Below are 23,105 nucleotides of genomic sequence, written 5' to 3'. Positions count from 1 at the left end.
TGGGGGTCCCAGCCCTGGGGTCCTGCCCTGCCAGCTCACCGTTGCTGCAGGTGTGGTTGGCGACGCACGAGGCCCCCAGCTGCGTGAGGCCCGCCTCGCAGCTCAGGCAGTTCTCGTCGCACCTGTTGGGGGACACGCAGGGGACAGGGGTTTCCGCGGCTGGAGGGGGACGAGGCCCAGTCCCTCCAGCAGGTCCCGGATCGAGTCCCAGTCGGGGCATATGCCCGGGGTGCGGGTTCCATCCCCAGTGTGCGCCGGGCAGGAGGCAGCCAGTCCATGATCCTCTCATCATGGATGTTTCTCTCTCTCCCTGAGCCCCACCCTATCTAAAAACCCCTGGGAAAAAGATCCCTGAGGAAGGATTAGCAAAGAGATAAAGGAGAGAAGGACCTGGGGCTTTGTCAGCAAGGAGTCTAAGCCCAAAGCAGAGCCAGCAGCAGACCCTGCGGACCCCGTGGGAGCGAATCCCGGCACAGACTGTACCTTCTCATCCCCAAGGCAGCGGCTCTTCCCGTTCTTCCTAAGTCACCTTCTGATCGGCTGAACAGACAGCTGCCCGTCCCTCCGACTTCTTTGTTGTTGCTGATCCTCACCCAGGACACTTCTCCATTGACTTTTAGAGAGAGTGGAAGGGAGGGGGAGAGGAGTGAAACGTCTATGTGAGAAACTCTTGGACTGGTTGCCTCCTTCACACGCCCCAACCGGGTCCGGATTGAGCCTGCAACCCAGGTTCCTGCCCTTGTCCTCGAATAAACCCGTGACCCTTCAGTCCATGGGCCGACGCGCTAACCACTAAGCGAACCTGGCCAGGGCCAGAGCACTTTCCTTTTTATGAAGTTCAGCTCCGGAGGAGGCATTTCAAGGCTGACTGACCACTGAGCTACCCTGGCCCAGGGAGCCCGCCCTCTCTCGGCTCTGACATGGGCGGGGGTGGAGGATGCTTCTTTGGGTGCAGCCACGGCTTGGAGGTGCACGTCAGCCTTTAGCTGAGGAAGAAACAGCCCCGGAACCGGACAGTTCAGAGTCCTCACTGCCACGCGGCGCTGTTTCCAGCAAAGACCGGCCCCTGATGGGGCGTCTGGGTGACGGGGTACCGGGGCCCCTGAAGCTGCCGAGGAGGCGCAGGGAAACCATCGCTTCCCTCACGGACTTCGCCTCCCCCCGCCCCCCCGGCTGATCGGAAATGACCAACTCGGCCGCGGCCGCTGTGGCCGGAGCGCCCGAGGGTCTCGGGTTCGATTCCCGTCAAAGACACGTACCTGGGCTGCAAGTTCGATCCCGGACCCGGTCGGGGCGTGTGCGGGAGGCAACCAGTCCAGGTGTCTCTCTCACATCCATGTGTCTCTCTCTCCCTCCCTCCCTCCCTCTCTCTAAAGAGAAGAGAAGGACCCGCACGCGCCCCGTCCACACTCGGACGCCGTCACCTGAACGCGTTTCCTGAGAACCAGCCGCTCGCTCGGCGCTGGGGTGACCGCCCCTGAGTCCAGGCTCGGCGCTCGAGCGGATCGGACCGAGAAACGGTCCCGCGAGGCCGAACCGAACGCGGGCCCACGGGTCCGGGGCGGGAAGCGGTCCCAGTCCCGTCGCCGAGCCGGCCGGACAGGGAGCCTGCGGGATGGTCCCCCGCCCCGCAGGCCACACTCGGGCCGGGACGGCCTGGCGCAGCCCGCCCACTGCGGGGCCCCCGGGGCGGGCCGCCCTCCCCGCACTCACCCCGCAGGCCCAGCTCGCGGTCCCGCACGGCGTTGTGTGCTGCGCCGCCGGCTCCATCAGCTCCGCCGTCAGCTTCCCCAGCCCGCCGCCTCCCTCCTCCCGGCCCGCGGCGCCCGGGGCCTCCCGCCAGACACACCCCTCGGCGAGCCTCGACACACTTCCCGGCGGGCCCCGCGCCGGCAAAAGACGTACTTTCCAGCTCGCCGGAACCGCTTTTGCCACACTTCCCGACTAGCCCCACGTTCACCGCAAGACGCATCTCCCGGCATGCCCCGAGCCTCCGCTGACACACTTCCGGGGCGCTGGAGGACCGAAGGAAGACGCACTTCCCAGCATGCACAGCGACAGACGCAAGACCTACCTCCCGGCATGCGCCGCGCGCGACACACCTCCAGCCATGCTCCACTCTGCAGCTGACGCATTTCCGGGAATGTCCCTCGGTGTCGGCTAGACGCGCTTCCCAGCTTGCACCGCTCTCATCCCAGCGTGCCTTGCGCCCGCCCACAGGCGGCATTAATTGATCCAGCGGACGTGCGCGCGCTCTCCTCGGCCTCTCGCGGAAACAATGGAAGAGCCAGGTTCCGGATCTCTTGGGGTTCGGAGGTCCTGTCCCGCCTTGGCTACCTCCCTGGTTCTGGTTGACATTGGTGGGGAAGCTGCCCGGCCCGCTCCCGCCGCCCGCGTCCCCTTCTGGGCTAAGAAAGGCCCGCCGATCGCCGTGCCTCTCCTCCCGGCCGCAGTCCAGGCCTCTGGGGGCGGGACGATCCCAGCGTTGGCCCCGACACGCCCGGGATCACCGTCACAGACGGTCCCCGGCATGACCGCCCGCCCCCTGCCCGCCGCCGTGTCCTGCACCCACTGCCCGAGACTCCCCTCTCTGACCCTATTTGACATGGGACTTGGGGTGTGTGTGTTTTTCCCAGAAGGTTTGGAAGGGAGCACACCCAGCTGTCCCAACAGCTAGCTGACGATCAGTAAGGTGGTTTTTAAAGAGAGCAGGCTACGCCCCCTGCCCGGCAGGGCTTGACAAGGGTGGGACTGGCCGGGTCTGGATCTAGCCCAATGGGGGGCGGGGTGTCTCACAGGATTTTGAGGTGCATGTGGGTGGGTGGGGACCTGACTCTGTGTCCCGTGGTGCACCCCAGACTCTGACAGCAGGAAGGTTTTCATATACATTTTACTAATTTTCTTTCCTCTCTGACACTTCTATTATAGAGAAAAGGGCAAATTTCCTCTAATTAATCCCCTTTTAATGTGCACGAATTTCGTGCACCGGGCTACTAGGGCTGATATACATATGCGATGTGATATATGTGCTATTTTGTTGTATTGCTCCTTCAGACGACCACTTGTTCCGATCAATGGCACACGCACTTTCTCACTTCAAAATGTGCAAAGTGGAATATTGGGTCTCTGAATGGTCTGCCTCAAGACAAGAAAAGTTCTATGGGGACGGTACCCACCACCAGTTACCTGAAAGATGGGGGAAATGTGTAGCTCGAGATGGACATTACTTTGAACAAAGCACTTTTGGTGTTTCTCTTGAAATTGGCGTGTTTTCTTTGATTACAAAATCTGCATTTTAACCGGTAGTTAAATGTGATGGTTAATCTGCATTTTTAACTGGTTAATGGTTAATCCGCATTTTTAACCGGTACACCCTGTAGACACCACTTACTAGTACAGTACAGCGGGACCCGGGCCTGCAAACGCCATCCCTATTCCTGGCGGCTGTTCGGAAACCGAGTCATGACCTCCCGTGAGAAGCCGCGTAGACGGAGCCAGAAACCTTGGTGTAGGGGGACACGGCGCGCTCACCAACAGAGCTACCAGCCAGGGCCACTTCCTCTGCTTTCCAAACTTTATTGATTGTTCAATGACAGTGGACAGTCAACATGACTTTGTATGGGGTGGACAGCACAGTGGTCAGTCAATCCATTGCTCTCAGAAGAGCCCCCTGATATGGCCAGTGCCCCCCACCAGTGTCGCGATGGGGTGCCTTAGAGTCCTGTGTAAGGAGAGGAGTCCACCAAAACGTGAAGTGTGGGGGGGAAGGTTTCCCCCCCCAAATATGACATGTAGCCCTAAGATCAGTTCATGTTTTTTTGGATGAGCATCGAAGGTTCATATACAAAAGCGAGCAGAGCAGCAGCAACACGTCAATTAGAAGGCGCGCACAAGGGCGTAAAGGGGGGAAGGGTGCGGTCACAATTTTTCACCACGGAAGCGTTACACATTGGCGGCAGCGGAGAGGCGTGGTCAGAGATCGAGACAGCAAACACACAGGCCAAGAGCCGGAACTGTCGTCACACCTCCCTCTGTTGTAACATCCGTTCTGCCTTCCTCATGGTTCGATTGGTCGGGGCCGTGGCAGGAGAACAGGGAGTATGTGTACTCCCCCTCGTTCTCCCCCCAAAAAAGAATTAATTTTTTTAAGCAGTTAATTATTTTTGTTCTGGGGGCAATAGTTTCTCTGTGAATCTAACATACTGGATGTGTATTCAATTTGCCTGAATAAATATTTGCCTATTCTATTGATTAAAGTGAGGTCATGCACGACTTTTTAAGTTTCCGAATAGTAAGAATTATCAAAGGCAATTCGTTTTGTACAGAAATGCTCACGGTCTCCTTTGGAACGGGAAAAAAATGTGCTCTTTGATTTTTTTTTTTTTTTGCAAGAATTTTGGTCAAGTCACAACCGTGAGCAGTGTCCTAAAATAGCTCTTTGCTGGGAAATTTCGTATGAAATGACGTTGGACGTATAAAAACATTGCATTGTCAGGTCACCCTTGGAACAGGGACAAAGTAGACTTCTCTTGCTTGTAAACAATCAGTGTCAGACATAACGCATGTCAGAGCCGTCCTGGCTTTTCTAGAAAGATCTTCGTTTCTCATGTATCAATGTGACATCTTCGATTCATCTGACGTGGTGTGTAGAAACACCAAGGCAACAAATAGCGTTCGTATGCATTATTAAACATGCAAGAATTTCCTGAAAGATGGTATCCTAGGATGGAAAGTCCCTCTAAGATTAGCCCTTCTGGGGAACCATTCCTCGGAAACTATGGCTCTCGGGTTTGGGGGTGAGGAGGCTGGTTTGGGGGGTCGGGGAGGAGCCTGACTGGGGTGGTGGTGGGTAGCCCTACATCTCCTTTCTTACAAATAAAGCCACCAGTAAATCAGGTTGAAAATGATGAATGCGACCGGGAACAGGATTCGGGACATCTGGTCGATCTTGCTTTCGCTGTTGTACGTCTTCATCTCGGGGGACTCCTGGTCCTCGGGAGGGACTGGCCGGCGCCTGGAGATTGGGGACGAGGTGGCGGCCTGGGGCCCGGGGATCCGCAGGCGGACCTCCTCACCCCGATGGAGACTCTGCATCGGGATGTGCTCCCCTGGGGTGCCGGGCGAGTGGCTCCTCCTCCTCGAGGTGGTGAACAGCCTTCTCCGGCCTAAGAGGCGCTGCTGCTTCTGCAAAGGAGACGAGAACGTCAGGGCGAGCCGTTGGCGGGCGAGGGCCCACGCGCGGCCAACAGCTTGTCCATGGGAAAGGGTAAGCGCCGAGGGCTCGGCCCTGGCCGGCGGCAGACCCCGCGGCTGTGGGGGGTTCGATGGCAGGCAGCGGTATTGATGGTGGAGGGAAGAGCATGGAACTGCTGGTGATGCCCTGTCGTGACAGGGACGGGTCACACACACCCTTCGTATCTGGATGCCCCGCACACTGAGTGGGTCACCCGGGAAGCAGGTGTTCTGTCACAGGGCGTGATCAGTGTGCGGGTAACACGCTGTCCTCTGCGATTTACCTTAGAAGGCATCAAAAAATAAGGTGGATGGATGGATGGGTGGATGGATAGATAGATAGATAGATAGATAGATAGATAGATGATAGACAGATAGGTAGATGACAGATATATGATAGATAGATAGATAGATAGATAGATAGATAGATAGATAGATGATAGCTCGGCCAGCATGGCTCAGTGGTTGAGCATCCACCTAGGAACCAGGAGGTCACGGTTCAATTCCTGGTCAGGGGCACATGCCCGGGTTGCGGGCTGGATCCCCAGTGGGAGGCGTGCAGGAGGCAGCCAGTCCATGATTCTCTCTCATCATGGATGTCTCTCTGTCTCCCTTCCTCTCTGACATCAGTAACATATATATTTTAAGGAGAACCGGGAGGAAGAGAGGGAGGAGGAAACGAATCGGTACCTTGTGCTTCATCCGGCCCGCGCTGCCCTTGCCATCCCAGGCCCAGCTCCTCTTGGTGAAACCGTTGACGGCGGCAAACTCGAGGAGCGCGGCGAACACGAAGAGGTAAGACACGGCCATGAACCAGTCCAAGGCGGTGGCGTAGGACACCTCGGGCAGCATGCTCCGGGCATTGATGCCCATGGTGGTCATGGTCAGCACCGTGGTCACCCCTGCAGCGAGGGGGAAGTGGGCGCGGGGATCAGGGCCGGCACCCAGACCCCGCGTGGCAGCCGAACAGGACGGACATGCGCATGCCGGGCTGCGGGCTGGGTCCCCGGTGGGGGGCGGGCAGGAGGCAGCCGATCCATGACCCTCTCTCCTCATTGACGCTTCTCTCGCTCTCCCTTCCTCTCTGAAGTCAGTCCTAGATAGTAAAGAGCTAATATGCTAATGAGGCCGAACAGCACAACAACCTTCCGGAGGACCTTCCGGACGAAGCCGGGGCTGCGGGGGGGGGGGGGGGGGGGGGGAGAGGAGGGGCCCTGGCAGAGGCAGGCGGGGCTGCGAGGGGGAGCCCCTGGCACGAATTTCGTGCATCGGCCTCTAGTAAAACCACATCTGGAAGAACAAAAACGGTGTTTTAACTAAAAGCAGTGTGTGGAGGGTAGTCATGTCCTAGGCCAGCCTCTTCCCTGACAAAGGTCAGTCCTGACCTGACCTGAGCCTGTCCATTGTCTTTTTCTTTAATCCTCGCCCGGGATGTTTCTCCATTGATTTTTAGGGAGAGAGCAGGAGAGAGGGAGAGACAGAGAGAAGCATGGACGCGAGAGGAACACATCCATCGGTTGCCCGGGCCGGGGAGGAGCCTGTCACCGAGGTACGTGCCCTTGACCGGAATCGAACCTGGGACCCTTGGGTCCTCAGGCCGACGCTCTACCCACTGAGCCGCACTGGCCGGGGCTGCTGTCTTTTGCCATTGTGGGGGGGGGTCACAGCCATTCTGTTTTCTGGGCCTCAGAGCGCGGGCTCTGCTCTGCATGGACCGCCGGCCCCTCCTCGTTTTCACTGTCGACTGTCCCCCACCGGCACCCCCACACGAAAGGAATGCAGGCTTCTCAGAACAACTCTGGCTCAGAGAGCAACCCTGCACCCCAACCCTGTACCCTGCCCTGTACCCCATCCCTATACCCAAACCTTTATACCCTCCCCTGTAGCCCAACCCTTATACCCTCCTCTGTACCCCAACCCTGCACCCTGCCCTGTACCCAACCCTATACCCTGCCCTGTACCCCAACCCTGTACCCTAACCCTATACCATAACCCTGTACCCCAACCCTAGACCCTTCCCTGTACCCCAACCCTGCTCTCCAATCCTTAACCCCGCATCTCCCCGACCTGGGCCTCTGGTCTCCAGATCACAGGACAGAAGCGCGATGGCTGTGGCTGGGGTGGCGGGAGCGGGTCCGGGGCCCAGGCCGACTCACCGAACACGGTGCGCGCCGGGACGGCCTCCCGGTTCAGCCAGAAGGACAGGTGGGACAGGACCACGGTCATGATGCAGGGCAGGTAGTTCTGGACGACGAAGTAGCCCAGCTTCCTCTGCAGCTGGAATTCCGCGGTCATGACGGTGAAATTGCCTGTGCACAGCAGAGGAGCGTCAGCCGACCCAACCCCCCGCATTGACCCGGGGCCCAGCCCCCCGGGCCCCCCCGGCTCCCAGGTGGCATCCTGTGCCTGGGTCCTGCCCTCTCGGCCCCTCCCATCAGACACGTGCTTCTCTGTGAGGTTTGGGCAAAGGAGGGGATGGAAAACCCATGGGTTTCTTTGTTTTAAATTAATTTTTTTTAGGAAGTTTGTTGGTTTTTATTTTATTTTTAAATATATATTTGCTGATGTCAGAGAGGAAGGGAGAGGGAGAGAGAAACATCAAGGACGAGAAAGAACCATGGACCGGCTGCCTCCCACACGCCCCACACTGGGGATGGAGCCCACGGCCCGAGCAGGTGCCCTGAGCGGGAACCGAACCCTGACCTCCTGGTTCCCAGGCCCAGGCTCAACCGCCAAGCCCCCCAGCCGGGGCCGCGTGTGACTCCGGGGTCATGTCATAAACCCGGTGACCCACCCCCCCGAAGCGCCTGCCCTGGCGGCTGCTGTTCCCGGAAATCGGATTTCTGTTTCTAATCCCCAGCCCATCTGTGCCCCCTCTGCCTTCCCCTTGCCACCGCCACTGCTCCCACAGCACCGAGGGCCTGGCCTCTCCAGACAGAACGGGGGACACCCCCAAGCCCGGTGGTGGGTGCACGGGTCTGGCCCCATCTCCCAGCCAGGGAGGCTCCAAGGAACGGGCTGACCACCCCCGCGGGCTCCGTGCCTGCCCCGGGGACCTCTCCCTCACCCCCGTCTGCCGAGAGTTTGGGGCTCTTCCTTGGCGATGCCCCCAGGCCTGCTCTGGATCTGCCTGGCCGTGTGGGAGACCCGTGGGGATCTCCCGTTCATCCCCGAGAACAAGGCGGCGCTGACGGTGAACTGGTACGGAGCCGGGGCTCTGGGAGGGTGTGGACCGGTCTTGAGGGCCCCTGGGTTTGCACCCCCACCCGTGGGAAAGGTGCTTGGAAACGTGGAGGCAGAGCTGGTGGGATCTGAGGTTGCGAGAGGTCTCTGGCTGAATGGTAGGGAGGAGAGGGTGTGGCCCCGGAGTCTGGCTGAAGGGAACGAAGGGAAGGGGTCCGATGGAAGGGGCCCCTCGATGGGGGCAGAGTTGGGGCTTTTGAGGCCGACGGACAGACGGCCGGGAGGCTTGCTGTCGAAATGCAAGCCCAGAGCTCCGAGGGGCGCGCTGAGGGGTGGGACTGGGAGCCCTTTGTCACGGCGTCCGGGCCACGGGGTCAGCGCTGCCCCTGGCAGAGGGGACAGGCTCCAGCCCCTGTGGCTCAGAGGTCGAGCGCTGACCTACGACCAGGAGGTCAGGGTTCGGTTCCCGGTCAGGGCACAGGCCCGGGCTGTGGGCCCGGTCCCCAGTCGGGGGCGGGCAGGAGGAGGCCGATCCGTGATTCTCTCTCCTCATCCATGTTTCCCTCTCGCTCCCTCTCCCCTCCTCTCTCTGGGGAGCAGAACTCAGGCCACCCTCAAGGCCCCCTCCATCCTGTTACCCTTTTCTCCTCGGCTGCCGGGAGGCTCTCGGAGCCCCGCCCTGCTCACAGCCACTCCTCGTGACCCCACCACTGGCGCTGGGCCTCGAACCCTTCCTGCAGGGGCGTGGCCTGTGCCCGGTCTGTGTGGCCTCGGGCAGGGCCTGCGGTCCCGGGGGCCAGCTCGCCCGCCCGCCCACCCGACAGCTGAGGAGAGAGAGCGGCGTCCTGGGCGCCAGCCTCACCTGCGCTGGTGGTGCGGTTGCCCTTGCGAGTCGAGTTGTTTGTCAGGTAGTACTGGGTCAGCCGGGAGGCGTCCTTGGCCACCGCCAGCCCAGTGATGTTCGTCTTGTTGGTCCACACGTAGGTGACTTCGTCCGCGGTGTACGCGTCTGCAGGGAAGGGGGACAAGGAGGGCGGCATAAGCAGGGTGTCATTTGAAACCGGACCCCCTCCCCCCCCCAAGGAGCCAGAGAGACGGTAGAAAGGCCCAGGCCAGCCCGGCCCGGCGTGGCTCAGGGCTGAGTGTCAACCTAGGCCTGTGCGGACGTGAGAAAGACACACGCCCGTGGGCTGCCTGCCGCGTTCGCCCTGACTGGGGCCAGGGACCGAGCCTGCAGCCGAGGGACTGGAAGCCCGGCAAACACACGAGCAACTCACAGCTGCCGAAGGTCAGGGGGCACGTGTGCTCGTCCATGGGGAAGTTGTGGAGCTTCATGGGGCAGTCGGCGGAGATGGTGAGGCTGGAACAGAAGAGAGAGACGGTGCGTGACGCGGCAGCGAGGGCTGTGGGGTGAGCGGCCGCAACCGCGCTGTTCGGACGCGTCTCACCCGGGACGTTCATGGCTACCTACTGGGGACCCAGTGAAAACCCTGGCTCAGTCAAGTCCCACTGTGGAGGACAAACGCTAGCCTATCTCATTGTCCCTGATGGAGGGACTTCCCTGTCACCCAGGATCTCAGGCCAGTCACGGGCACTGACCCCACAGCTGCCCCTTTGGAGGGTGTGGAGGAAAGGGGGGGTCCTGTCACCGCCTCCCAGCTCACCTGCTCCTCTGGGAAAAGGTCTCCCCCTACTTGGCATGTCCCCCGAGGCACGTGGTCGCCCCTACTGCCCTGGCTTTTCAGGGCACAAAATCAGCAAGGCGGGGTTCTGCACCTGCCCCCCCATCCCCCCACCCCAGCCCTGCAAAGGAGGCCGGGAGACCGCTGGGCAGATCCCCTCTAAGCTGACCCGGCCACCCTGCCTGATACAAAGGTTGGGGACCTTTGTAACAGTGTGTGCATGTCTGCCAACAAACAAAGATGAAGAGTTAGATGCTTATGTGGGTACATACTCCCACACACATACCAGGACCCGGTTACAAACTTCTAGTTGCGTGTGGATAACTCTCTTCAAATGTCACCCAAACACGTGCGACAGGTAGACAAGTCCCTTCAAGAGAGTTCCCCATGCTCCCTGACACCTGCAGTCAGCTGACTCCTGCGCATAAATGATCCTCTGCTGCCATCTAGTGGCCATTCGGAATAACTGCACTATCACCAGCTTTCTTATTGAGAAACATATATACTGCATTGGAATAAATTAAAAACAAACAAACAAATAAAAAACAAAGCCCTAGCCGGTTTGGCTCAGTGGATAGAGCATCAGTCTGTGGAGCAAAGGGTCCCGGGTTAAATTCCAGTCAAGGGCATGTACCTTGGTGGCAGGCTCCTCCCTGGCCGTGACCCTGGTCAGGGCTCCTGTAGGAGGCAACCAATCGGCGTGTTTCTCTCACATCGATGTTTCTCTCTCTCTCCCTCTCTCTTCCACTTTCTTTAAAAATTAGTGCAAAAATATCCTCGGGTGAGGATTAACAAAAAAACAAACACAAAGAAGAAAGCAAGATTTAGCGAATATATCTGTCGGTGCCATAGTTACCCAGATACTGGTGAGTGCATGTATGGAGATAAATATAGATACAGATAAACAGATAAAGATACAGGTGCTCATACGTGTGTGTGTGTGTGTGTGTGTGTATACTCGCAAACGTACTAGTTCCTAGTTAAAAACTTCTAGTTACATATAAATAACGTATTTTAAATACTGCCCCGGAATAAAACGTGTAGAACACATGTATCATGTTCTCCAAGCACGTTACTGATTATCGTGGACACCTGTGTGGAACTACCTGCTTCTTACGCTAGAACTCCAAGGATACACTCAGCCAATTCCTGTGCAAACATGATCCTTTGCTGCCCTCCTGTGGCCATTTTAAGGAATAACACACGGTGTGTCTGTCCGCGGTGCTGAAGCGCCGGGCGGAAATCGCGGCTCTGCTCTCAAACCCGGCGGAGCCAAGTCCGCCTGGAGGACACAGGCCAGCCTATCTCATTGTCCCTGATGGAGGGACTTCCCTCCCGCCCAGGATCTCAGGACGCTCACGGGCACTGACCCCACAGCTACCCCTCTGGAGGGCGTGGAGAAAAAAGGGGGGGGGTCTTGTTACCGCCTCCCAGCTCACCTGCTCCTCTGGGAAAAAGGAACACCAAAAATTCTACCCCGAATAAAAACCCCACATCAGCCAGGCAGGCCAGGGCGGCGTCATTCCGTCCCCGGAGGGACCCAAGTCACACCGCTGGGTGCTGCACCTCCTCCCGCCCCAGCCCTGCAAAGGGAGGCCCCGGAGACGGCATAGCTGAGGTTCCCTCCAGCCCAGTGGCTCCCAACGTGGGGCACACGCCCACAGGGGGGCCGTTTGATGTTTAAGGGGGGCAATTCGAGAATGAGTTATTAACCATGAATGTTTTGCATTCCTTATGGTCCTAGGGGCCTCATGTGCAGTCTATAAATATATATATAGTGACATACTTATGCATCTCAGTTCTGTATTATGTTTTGAAACTTTACTATTTTTCATATCCCTTCATATTGCTTTTATTTTTTTAAACACTTCCGTAGTGATTTCTTCCTCAGTCCGGCCCCTGTCCTTTCGTCCTTTTGTTTTTCTCTCTCATGGATGCCATGTTCTTGGGAAGCTTGTTTAGACCAAGTTCATGGCCTTTGAGGCTTCCTCCATGTGAATGGGAGTTCACTTTTTTTTGAATAATGAGAATTCTATGTCACCGCGGGTTGTGGCACCAGGATGTTAGAGATGCTGAGGTGGGGCGTGGCCAGAACAAGGCTGGGGACCACTGCTCTAAGGTGACCCTGCCCCCCGTTGCCCCCCCTGCCCTGTGCCCTGGCCCCCTGCCCACCCCACGCTGCACCCCATATCCCTCCCCTGTGATGTTTCCACCCCCATCCTGTGCTGACCCTGAGAGCTCCCCATCATAACTCCCCCTGCACCTGCACTGCGCTCCTTGCGATCCCCCACCCGCCTCCCTGAGCTGGCCCTCCCCAGGAGGACTCTGCATGCTTCACCCTGGCGCCATTGCCCTGGCTCACCGCATGGTGTAGAGCAGGGTCCCGTCGTCATCCAGCCGCAGCAGCTTGTTGGGCGTGGTTATGTTGTGCGTGATGGACTTCTTGCTGTTGTGAAAGTAGGTGTCCGGCGTCCAGATCTTGCTGGCCAGCAGGTTGTTGAGCGACAGGCGGCGGACGGGCCCCTTGAACTTGAGCCGCTCGTCCTTCCAGCTTTGGCGGAAGAATATGTCTATGGTGTATTCCTGTTGCCGAAGCGGGAGGGAGGAGACAGGTGAGGTCATGGCTCGGTGGGGGGGGGGACCCTCCCCAGGCCGTCGTGTTTACCCCCCTGGGACCTGGGGCAGGGGGAACCCAACCCGCACCTACCATCTTCTTGTCGGACACCGGGCCGATGCTGGTCACGTAGATGTCGGTCTGCACCACGGTGGGCCCCCCTGAAACGGTCAGGTTCCTTAGTCACATCACCACCACGGAGGCAGTCCTCCCTCCAGCCCAGTGCCTCCTGCCTCGTCCTGGCCACGCCCCCCCGAGCCTCTCACCTCCGAAGCCGGGACGCAGCCTGTTGTCGTAGCCCTTCAGGAGCTTGTCCAGGATGCGGCTGTAGATGGTGGGGTCCTCGGCACTCTTGTCGGAGTTGGTCTCTTGGGGAAGGCTGTGGAAACAGACACAAAAGGCCTCCGGCTCCTACTCGTGATTTCTTTCTTCTTCTTTTTTTTTAAATTTATTTTTACTGCCCAGCCGGCGGGGCTCCGTGGTTGAGCTTCGACCTATGAACCAGGAAGTCACGGCTCGATTCCTGGTCGGGGCACATGCCCAGGTCGCGGGCTTGATCCCCAGTAGGGGGCGTGCAGGGGGCAGCTGATCCATGATTCTCTTTTATCATGACTGTTTCTCTCTCTCTCTCTCTCTCTCTCTCTCTCTCTCTCTCTCTTTCTCTCTCTCAAATCAATAAATTAAAAAGAAAAGGAGCCCTAGCCGGTTTGGCATTGATCCACGGACTGAAGGGTCCTGGGTTCGATCCTGGTCAAGGGTACCTACCTAGTGGCAGAGTCATTCCTGGCCGTGGTCAAGGTGAGTTCGGGAGGCAATCAATGGATGTGTCTCTCTCACATCAATCTCTCTCTCTCTGTCTCTCCCCCTCCCTTCCACTCTCTCTAAAAAAAAAAAAAAAATCAACGGGAAAATATCCTCGGATGAGGATTAACAAAACAATACAAGCACCGTGTCACAGCCACGGAGAGGAAGGCCCCTCCCTGGTCACATCTGGGCCCCCACCAGGGCCGGGGACCGAACCTGCCACCGAGGCACGTGCCCTCCACCAGGGATCCAACCCACGACCTTTGGGAGGGCCGACGCTCTAACCACTGAGCGACGCCGGCCAGGGCTTATTAGGGTGTTTTTAAAGGGGGCACGTTCAACAGTGATGTCCTCATTTCTGGGGGAAGAAAAAAACAATTAAAAAAAAAAACCAACACCACCTTTTGAGTCTCGTCCTACCAGAGACGGAGCCCCGGAGACAATTAGGAATGTGTTTCTCGGCGACGCTCTCTCTGCCTCCGCGGACAGCCATGTCGGATTTACATAATTGGGATCAATAACGGCCATGCCGGCCCCGGGTTCACGCACACTGAACTTTGGGGACGCGGCTGGGATTGGCTGTCGGTGGAGGCTGATCTGTCTCCCTCAGTGGCCTGTCTCCCTGGTTCTCTCTCTCTCTCCCCCAGCATTTAATTACTTCTGAGAAATGCACCTCCCGGCGACTCGTTTGTTACTTTAAACTCATTACTTGAGCACCCCGAAAGGGCACGGTTCTGTGAGCTTTGTCCTCAGAATTTCCGTGGCACGCCTCCTGAGCTCGCCGTGTGAAACCACGTGATGTAAGAGAGCCCCGGCCAGTGTGGCTCCGTGGGTAGAGCGCTGGCCTGTGGCCCCCCCCCGAAGGGTCTCAGGTTCAATTCCCCAGCAAGGGGCACGTACCTCTGGTGCAGGCTCGATCCCTGGCCCCCGAGTTGGAGCATGTGCAGGAGGCAGCCAATCTCTCTCTCTCTCTCTCTCTCTCTATCTCTCTCTCTCTCTTTCCCCCCCCCCCCCCTCCACGCTCTCTGAAAAATAAGGAAAAAATATCCTCGGGTGAGGATTAAAAGCAAACCATTCAATGGCCATTCTTTTGTTGACCTACACCTGCTGTTGGGTACAATGTAGTGAGGCCTACCCTTCATGACCTGACCCTTCCCCCTTCCCCATTCCCCCTCTGATTATTCCTCTTATCAGCCTCCCCTTTCCTCACCCCCAGGTCTAGCAACACCCCCTGCCCCTCAGGGCGGCTGGCTGTATGTAGTGCCCCCCCCTCCCTCCCAGGCCTCTATTCGCATTTCCTCTGCCTGCAGCCACGAGCCCTTTCACCTGCCTGCGCCGTGGCGTCTGTTACGAGCCCCACGCGGAGGCCGGGAGCTGAGGGGCAGGTGTGTGAGACTCGGCTCCCTGCTCTGCTAGGCGCCCCTCTGCCTCGAGAAACGGGACAAAACAGGACCCAGCGTGAACAACACGCTGTGAAATTCCAGGCGAAGGGCTGTTTTCTAATAGAAACGACCTCCGGCACTTCACACGGCCGTCGAGCCGAAGTGTGCATTGTGGGGAGCTGTACGACAGCCGGATGGGAAACTGAATGAGAGATGAGCGAGCGGCCGTGGCTTTTCATAACAACCACCCAAGTGTAAATCATATATTTCAAGGGGTTTGCAATAACAAAGCATCGGGCACGGAAGAGAAGCATCGCTCCAAATTGAAGGTGAAGTAGGATCCCTGTTGCATACATAAATATGCATAAAAAATACACAGGGAGGTGCGAGGGAAGGAGACACGCCGCAGTGTGAAGGGAGCTTGTGGCGGGGCGGTGGATGCTTCCTCTCCCGCCCCGTTGTTTGTACACTCGCCTGCGGCTCCCGTGTGTGTGTGTGTGTGTGTGTGTGTGTGTGTGTGTGTGTACACGCGCGCGCGCGCGCACACACACACACAGGAGGTATTGTTTCAGAATGGGCCGTTATTCTGACCTCTGCCTAACGCATACGGCGTACCTCGAACCCCGGCCTCTCTCTCGGGGAAATGGAAGGGCAATGTACCACCGTTCCGTGGAAGCTTCCAGAAACCAACAGCTGCCCCTCTCCACGGCGCAGATGACCTCAGGAAGCCACCAAATTAGAGGAGAAAGAAAGCATTGTTTGCTGCTAATGGCTGCGGCCCTGGGCCCATTACTTCCCATTTCAGACCTGCTCTGCCAGGGCCCCTAATAGCTGCCTGCCTCCTGCAGAACGCAGATGCACAACCGCCCCCCCCCCACCGCCCCCCCGGATCTCAACCACGGAACGCATGTTTGTGCGTGTCCCTCGGCTCTGACATGGCGCGGCACGCATGCCGCTTTGCCAGTAAACAACCTAACGACCCCATGTATGCACGGGGAGACAGGAGTGTCGGGTGTGTTTTCACGTGCACACACATGTTCCGTGGGCAGCAGGGGTGGGCAGTGGGCAGAGGAGGCTTCTGTGTGTTTACCGCAAACCAAAGGGTATGGGCGGCAGAGGGTGGCCAAGAGACGCCGCTGGGCCCCCAGGACCTCGGAGCGGGGAGCAGAGAGGACCACTCACCTGCCAGTGGCCCCCAGACCTCGGAGGGGGGAGCAGAGAGGACCACTCACCTGGGGTGAAACTCCAAGTTGAGGTACAGGTAGAGGACCAGGAGGGCCTTGAACAAGGACCGTTTCAGAGCCATCCTGCAAGACGGAGGGCTGGGGCTCCCACCGGACCCTCACGCTGGAAGGACACAGAGAGGACACTGTGAACACACCTGCCACATCCCCGATTGGCCCGGAGAGCGCCCGGCTGCCCCGCCTCGGGCCGGCTCACGGCGGGCAGGAAGACAAGTGCCTGCTGGCTTCGCTTCCAGCGCCAGCCCAGCGGCTTCCCCTCATCCGTTTGGGCTTCACCTTTTCAGCGCGTTACCAACCCACCCCCTGCTCTGTCCTCACCGAGCACCAGTGCTGGGCGGGCCACAGAGGGGTGGTGCTCACCTTTCTGGAATCGACCACGCCCGGTCCGGCCAGGTGCGGAGAGAAAGTCTGTGGAAAGAGGGACAAGAAGGAGAAGAGGCTCATTTAAGAAACCAGTCTTCCAGGGTCGGGGAGGGCGGCCCGTTTGTCAGTCAGTCTCCAGGGAGGAAACAACTTCACGGAGCCCCTGCGTATGGGGAGGAGGGGTGAGGTCTCTCTCTCTCTCTCTCTCTCTCTCTCTCTCTCTCTCTCTCTCTCTCTCCTCTCTTGGGGTCTGCGCTGGGCTGTCACACACGCATCCGAGATCCAGGCAAGCGTGGTCCCTCGGGCGCTGCAAGTAAGAACCGAGGGAAGGAGGCGCCCATTTCCCAGCCTCTGCGCAAAGGGCCGGGGGCGGGGCGGGGGGGGGGGGGCGCGCACAGGCGCCCTCGTGTTCCAAGGGCGCACGTTCCCCAAGGAGCCCCCAGGCCAACTCTGGATCCGGGAACCGCACTACAGGTTCTTGGACCTCAGACACAAGAGAAGGCCCTAGTGCCCAGAAGGGCAGGGCGCCTGGGTTCCAGGCGGTGGGCGCGCGGGGGCGCGAGGTGGGGGGGGGGGGTTGTCGCCTGACCCGGGCTGGAGTCCCCGCAGCGCCGCGTGCTCGCTGCGTGCGGGCAATCCTGGAAGACGCCTCGCGCTGCCCCTCAGCCCAGAGCCCCCCCCCTGCCCCCCGCCAAGAAAAAGGCTGCGCTCTCCCAGTCCCCGCACCGTCTCGGGGGCTCGCGGGGAAAGCGGGGCGCCACTGCGGAGCCGCAGCCTCGGCCACTCGGCGACCCGGCCTCCCGCCCGGTGCGCAGCGGCGCGCCTCTGGCTCCTGGGACCTCCCCGCCTCGTTCGGTCTCTCCCACACCTTTCCCGCTCCGGTCCCGGGTCCGAGCCGGGCCGAGCGCGCGCCAGGCAGCGCCTCCCTCCTTAGCGAGGAGCGCGCGGCGCAGAGAGGCTCTGAGTCCCCCGGCCTCCTGCAGGCAGCCCGCACGCGACACCCCGCCAGCCACTGGGGCACTCGGCGCGCATCTTAGCCCCACGGCTGGCGGGGCTCTCCAGGTGGGCGATGCCGTGACGGCAGTGGCGGGGTTCCCCGCGCCCCAGTTCCTAGCGGCGGGCGAGGGTTGGCGCTTCGCCCAGGTGCCCCGTCTGGCAGGGCTGCGCCGCCCCGTGCGCCCCTGCCCTCCCGCAGCCGCGGAGGGGGAGGGGGGGAAGTTTGCGCTCCCGGCAGCCGGCTCTCCAGCTCCCCTCGCGGACCCTGCAGGGTCCCCGGCTCCTGCGCCCCGAGGACAGGGGCGCGGGCTGAACGGGGACCGCCCGTCCTCTCCGCCTCGCCCGCGACCCTTACCCCGCGGCTTACCCTGCGCGCCGACCCCCGGGATGCGCGCCGTCGGCTACGACGCCTCCTCGTCCTCTTCTGCCCGCGGTCTGTCGCCTGGCCGGTGCGGCGTCACCGCCCCGTGCTGCCCGGGCCAACTTGCCCGGTGCTCTCAGGGCTGAGCGGGTCCCCGGCCGAGGCTCTGGGGCGCCCCGCGCTCCCGCCGTCACCCTGCGGCTCCGCTCCGCGCCCCAGGCCGCGCGCTGCAGATGCCCCCGCGCCCGGCGCCCTCGCGCGCGTTCTCACCTCTCCAAGTGGCACCCCGCGCGGTGGGTCCGCGGCGCCGACGAACCTTCCTCGGCTGCGGAGGCGCCGCCAGAGGACGCCAGACCCTCACCAAAGGCGCCGCGGGCCGCGGGGCGCAGGGGCGCGCGCAGGGCCCGGCGTGGCCTGCTTTGGGGATGGGGTCCTGGGCCCTCGAAGTTTCCTTCGCTTTTCTTTTCTTTTCTTCGGGGAGGGGGGCTTTGTGGCTGGCACGGGGGTTGCTTTTTTTTTTTTTTTAAATATATATGTTTACAGCGTTACTTTCCCACAAGTGAGCGACCACAGCACCTCCCTTCCAGGTGTCCAACCCGGTGATTCAACGTTTATGTAACTTGAGACGTGACCGCCCCGGGCGGGACGCGGGGCACGTCTGTGTTGTTACGCGCGATGACGGACTGTGCCCCCAGCGGCCCGCGCTCCGCCACCCCCGGGGCTGGTTTCATAACTGGGCACCTGCTGTGAACAGTCCCTTCACCCCTTCTCCCAGCCCCCCCTCCCCTCCCTCCCGGCAGCCATTTCTCTGTATCTAGGAGGTGTTTTTTGTTTTCCCCCTATTCTGTTGGTTCATTTATTGGTTTTTTTTTAGGTTTTTTTTTTTAGATTCCACATGTAGGTGAAATCACGTAGTGTCTGTCTTCCTCAGCTCCCCCTGTGCTGTCCCCAAATGGGGAGATTTCATCCTTTTTTCCCTTTTTTAATGGCCGAGTAGTATTCCACCGTCTTCTTTCAGGCGGCTTCCTTATCTGGCTCCTGTCCATCATGCCGCCATGAACATGGGAATGCACGTGTCTTTTTTTTTTTTTTTTGAGAATTAATGTGTTTCCTCAAAGAAACACCCAGAACCACAATGGCTGGGTCCTGCTTGGGCTCTGGTTACAGCCTCTGTTTTAAAGTCTGTTTTGTCTGGCCTAAGGATGGCTACCCCAGCTTTTTTTTTTTCCTCCCAATTTGCATAAAATGTCTTTTTCCATCCCCTTTACGTTGAGTCTGTGTGTCTCTCCAGCTGAAGTGAGAATCTTGTAGGCAGACATCTTGTGTCCGGGTCTTGTTTTCTTATCCATTCATTCCCCCCCCCCCCCCCCCCTTCGGATTGCAGCATTGAATCCATTTACATTTTAAAATTGATGATGGATAGGGATGTAGGTATTTTGATCTTTTTTTTTTTTTTTCCTCACAGAAGCTGTTTAACCTTTCCTGTAATCGCTTTTTCTAAATGACAGCCTCGCTGGGTAGAGTGGTCTCGGTTGTGGGTCCTTGCTTTTCATCGCTTTGACTATTTCTTGCCATCACCCCCCCACCCCACCCCCTTCTTCTGGCTGCAAAGTTGCTCTTGAGAAGTGAGGGGAGCCCCCTAGCGGGTCACTACCCCCTTTTCTCTTGCTGCCTGTCCTGGATCTTTGGCATTCTCCCTGGGGTGCGTGCTGGGAGGGCCTCTTGGGTCCCCAGGTGAGGGAAGTTGCAGCCATTATTTTCCTTCCAAGTGGGCTCTCAGTCCCTTGCTCTCTCCATTCTTTGACCCGGGGGCTGTGAATGCTGTTATGTGTTGAGGTCCCCGAGGACCCTTAAATGAGCCTCATTTTTTTGGATTTTTTTTTTCTTCTCCTTTTTGTGGTTCTGATTGGGTGTGACCGGCTACCTTTGGTAATGTCTGGCTCACTCCTCGGCTTCGTCTAACCTACTGCTGAATCCTTGTAACGGGCTTTTTTTATGTTGTCTCTCTCCACCTCTGCGTCTCCTATCTCTTGGTTTAAGTCCTCCCCGAGTTCCGCTCTCCTCCTAAATTCTCGGAGCGCCCTGATGACCGGTGTTTTGAACTCTGCCCCCTGGTGAATGACGTGTCTCGGTCGTGTTTGGTTCATTTTTTTCCTGGGGGTCTGTCCTGTTCTTCCCGTGTCTCTGTGTCTCCTCCTTTGAGCTGCCTCCCTGGGTTGTGTCTATGGCTTGGGTCTTGGTGCAGTGGCCTTACGTAGCAGGTGTCCTGTGGGGTCCAGGGGCGCAGTCTCCCTGGTTTCCTGAGCCTATGGAGTGCCCCCCTGTAATAACAACTGCCCCCCCTTTTAGGAGCAGGGATAGAAAAGGGGGGCCATTGCGGCAGCCAATGACGCTCCTCCTCTAGGGCCAAGGAGAGCCCCTCCCTCACCTGGCCACGTCGTGGCTTCATCCTCAACAGCGCCCCCCCCCCCATGTCTGCATTGCCTCTGCGCTTCAGAAAGGACCCACACCCTGGGCTCCAGTGCATCTGCAATTCATTGCGACGGGCGGGGAGCGCAGAGCCCAAGCGGATTAGGTTAGAATCTGACACTGACTTAATTGCAGCATACATTGAGGGTTTCCTAAAGGGCCTTTCTTTCTTTTTTCTTTTTTTTCTTTTTTTAATGTATTTTTACTGACGTCAGAGAGGAAGGGAGAGGGGGAGAGGGAGGGAGGGTGGGAGGGAGGAGAGAGAGAGAGAAACGTCATTGGTGAGAGAACATCATGGATCAGCTGCCTCCTGCAGGCCCCCACACTGGGGGCTGAGCCCCCAACCCCAGCATGTGCCCCCACTGGGAATCGCACCGTGACCTCCTGGCTCAGAGGTCAACGCTCTGACCACTGGCTGGGCAAAAGGGCCATTTTTGTGTTGTGTTTTGTTTTTTTTAAAATGAGAAAACGCCTGTCAACAACAAGTGGTGGTGGGTCAGCTGATCTGGGAGCCCTCTCTCTGGGGCCCATGTACACAGGGGCTTCATCTCGGGGTGACGTGTGTGTCTGGCTCAGGGGTGCAGCTCCTATGGGTGAGCACACGCCTCGTGGCGTCTGGGCAGAGAGGGGGCCCTTTGCAAGCAGCACAAACAAGATGGCCGGATGGCTCAGTTGGGTAGAGCGTCATCCCCTACGTCACACCTGCAGAGCAGCTCTCCAGGCAGGGCACGCACCAGCAGCAGCCAGTGAATGCATAACTAGGGAGGGGGGGGGGGCCAACAGCCCATGTTTCTCTCTCTCTCCCTCAAATAATAATAATAAAATAAAACCCAAGCAACCTGTTGGGGCTTTTGCAAATTCCAAATATCCTAAGATTTCCCTCAACAGTGAGGAACTGGGAATACATGTCAGGAATCCCAGGAAAAGGACGCAATACACAAACATCAAAAACCTGCAGGGGTGTCGTTCTGAACAGACCTTTAGGCTCAGGATTCAGGAACTCTGAATCGAGGGCTTATCGGATCCTGGAAATGAAACACAGACGCCAGGGCTGACATGGAAAGTACGTAAGATGCTCATGGGGAAGGCTTTCCAGTTCTAACACATGCATTTCTTCCTTTTCTAGTTCCTCAAGGCAGAGACCACTCAGATTAAGTTTAAAAAACAAACCAACAACCATTCCATTAACAACAACCAGAATCCCACAAGACTGCACCCCCTTACGTCTATACAATTCTGTTTACCAAGGTAACCCTCATGAATTCAACTGGAAGGAAAAAAAAAAAACCGATGTAAAAACCACTCAGAATCAACATCATGCATTTTCTCATCAACCCAAACATCCCTTTTACCTCGAGGTGTGAGAATCCCCAGTCAGACACCAGGGAGCTGCTGTGCCCTCAGCACATGAAGCAGCGTGAGGAAATGCACAGTGCGTAGAGTTCAGATACGCAGTGAGCGTGAAGCTCTACCACGGACCAGGCTAAGTTCTAGAGCGCTTCTTGCAAAAAAAAAAAAAAAAAAAAAGGGAAATACAGAGGAGAGAAGCCAGTCTCCGTCAGACCTGTGAGTGACGGGCGTCAGGTGCCTGGATGGCCTTCGGATGAGTGATCTGTGAAACGCCCGGGCTCTGGGGTGGGTTTTTCTACCCGAGGCTTGTTCATGCAGGTGATGGCCATTACCTTCAAGTGAAATGGAATGGGTGACAAGGTATGGGAGCGAGGGGGTTGAAATACTCACCTTCTCCCCGGGATGAGGTGGTGACCGGGCTCCCCTCTCCGATATCCGGAGGCGCCCCGAGTCCCAGGTCTGGTGGACCTGGGCGCTCGTGAGCCAGGGAGCTGTGTCCCGGTCTCCCAGAAACTCCCCGTCTAGGAGTCTATGTATTACCCTGTCAGGAACTGTGTGCCAATAGGAAGTCAGCGTCCCCCCCGCCGAGAGATGACAGCCTGCCAGCTGAACTCCCATTGGCTCGGTTTCTCCAGTGACATCGAGCAAAAGCAGAAAAGAGAGCGAGCGTGGAAGGCAGCAGGGGGCACCCCAGTCCCACAGAACCCCAGTGCTGTTGGACCAGGCTCAACAGGAATTTCTTTTGCAGCCTAAAACGGCTGAACTTGGGGACGCCAGGCAATAGACTGACCGTGTGCCTTGGAGCCCCCCACCCCGTCCCCATCTGCAACGGGAGGTCGGGGAGGGGAGGGAGGCTGTGTCCTTGTGGGTAGGGTGACGGAGGGGGCTGTACCATGAAAACCAGGGTCCCCACAAGGTTGGCAACAGGTTGAATGGGGGGCGAGGGGAGAATGCACTAGGCCCAGGGTCCACTCCTATAAAGTAACGTGTGCTCCCGGAACTGTGGGTAATTTTGCACTTGGGAAGAGTCAAGTTCAGGGTGAAGATAGGGCGAGAGGGGGGCCCTGGACGGTGGCTCAATGGTCAGCGCGCCGGTCCATGCCATGCAGGGTCGCCACAGGTTCAGTTCCCGGTCCTGGTCGGGTTGCGTGTGTGAGAGGCAGCCAACAGATGTGTCTCTCTCACCTCCATGTCTCTCTGTCTCTCTCTGTCTCTCTCTCAAACATCAATAAATAAAATAAAAAATTTAAAAATATATTATTTCTTGAATTTCACAAAAACACAAGTGGAGTTATCTCCTACCCAATAGACACGTATGCAGACACGCTCATAGAAGACATTTCAGATGTCAGCAATGCACTGGGAGCTTACACCTCTTCCTCCCTTTATTTCCATCTTCCAGGAATGCAGTCAAAGAACACGGAA

At 58.3% G+C, this 23,105-nt stretch overlaps 1 protein-coding gene across 1 annotated transcript; it reads right to left on the bottom strand.

Annotated features, from left to right (window-relative positions):
• Positions 1-4,443: 4,443 nt before the first annotated feature.
• Positions 4,444-16,203, bottom strand: GABRA5 (gamma-aminobutyric acid type A receptor subunit alpha5). The gene is made up of 9 exons (XM_054713189.1): positions 16,130-16,203; positions 12,978-13,090; positions 12,805-12,872; positions 12,460-12,680; positions 9,693-9,775; positions 9,278-9,424; positions 7,389-7,541; positions 5,923-6,134; positions 4,444-5,184 (listed from the first exon to the last, which is right to left on the bottom strand). Exons 1-9 carry the CDS (start codon positions 16,201-16,203, stop codon positions 4,870-4,872), a joined length of 1,386 nt encoding a protein of 461 aa, XP_054569164.1. The 3' UTR covers positions 4,444-4,869.
• Between the last annotated feature and the right edge of the window lie 6,902 nt (positions 16,204-23,105).

This window comes from Eptesicus fuscus, chromosome 25 (assembly GCF_027574615.1).
Source record: "Eptesicus fuscus isolate TK198812 chromosome 25, DD_ASM_mEF_20220401, whole genome shotgun sequence".
NCBI lineage: Eukaryota > Metazoa > Chordata > Mammalia > Chiroptera > Vespertilionidae > Eptesicus > Eptesicus fuscus.
The sequence above is the reverse complement of the archived record's forward strand: the minus strand, read 5'-3'. Positions and strand labels throughout refer to the sequence as shown.

Excerpts from the sequence above, each read along its gene's own strand:
- GABRA5 (XM_054713189.1), bottom strand. The coding sequence starts at position 16,203 with ATGGCTCTGAAACGGTCCTTGTTCAAGGCCCTCCTGGTCCTCTACCTG. Across the intron at positions 9,776-12,459 it reads ACCCTGCTCTACACCATGCG|CCTCACCATCTCCGCCGACT; the intron begins GTGAGCCAGGGC and ends CTTCTGTTCCAG. Across the intron at positions 7,542-9,277 it reads CAACCGCACCACCAGCGCAG|GCAATTTCACCGTCATGACC; the intron begins GTGAGGCTGGCG and ends TGCTGTGCACAG.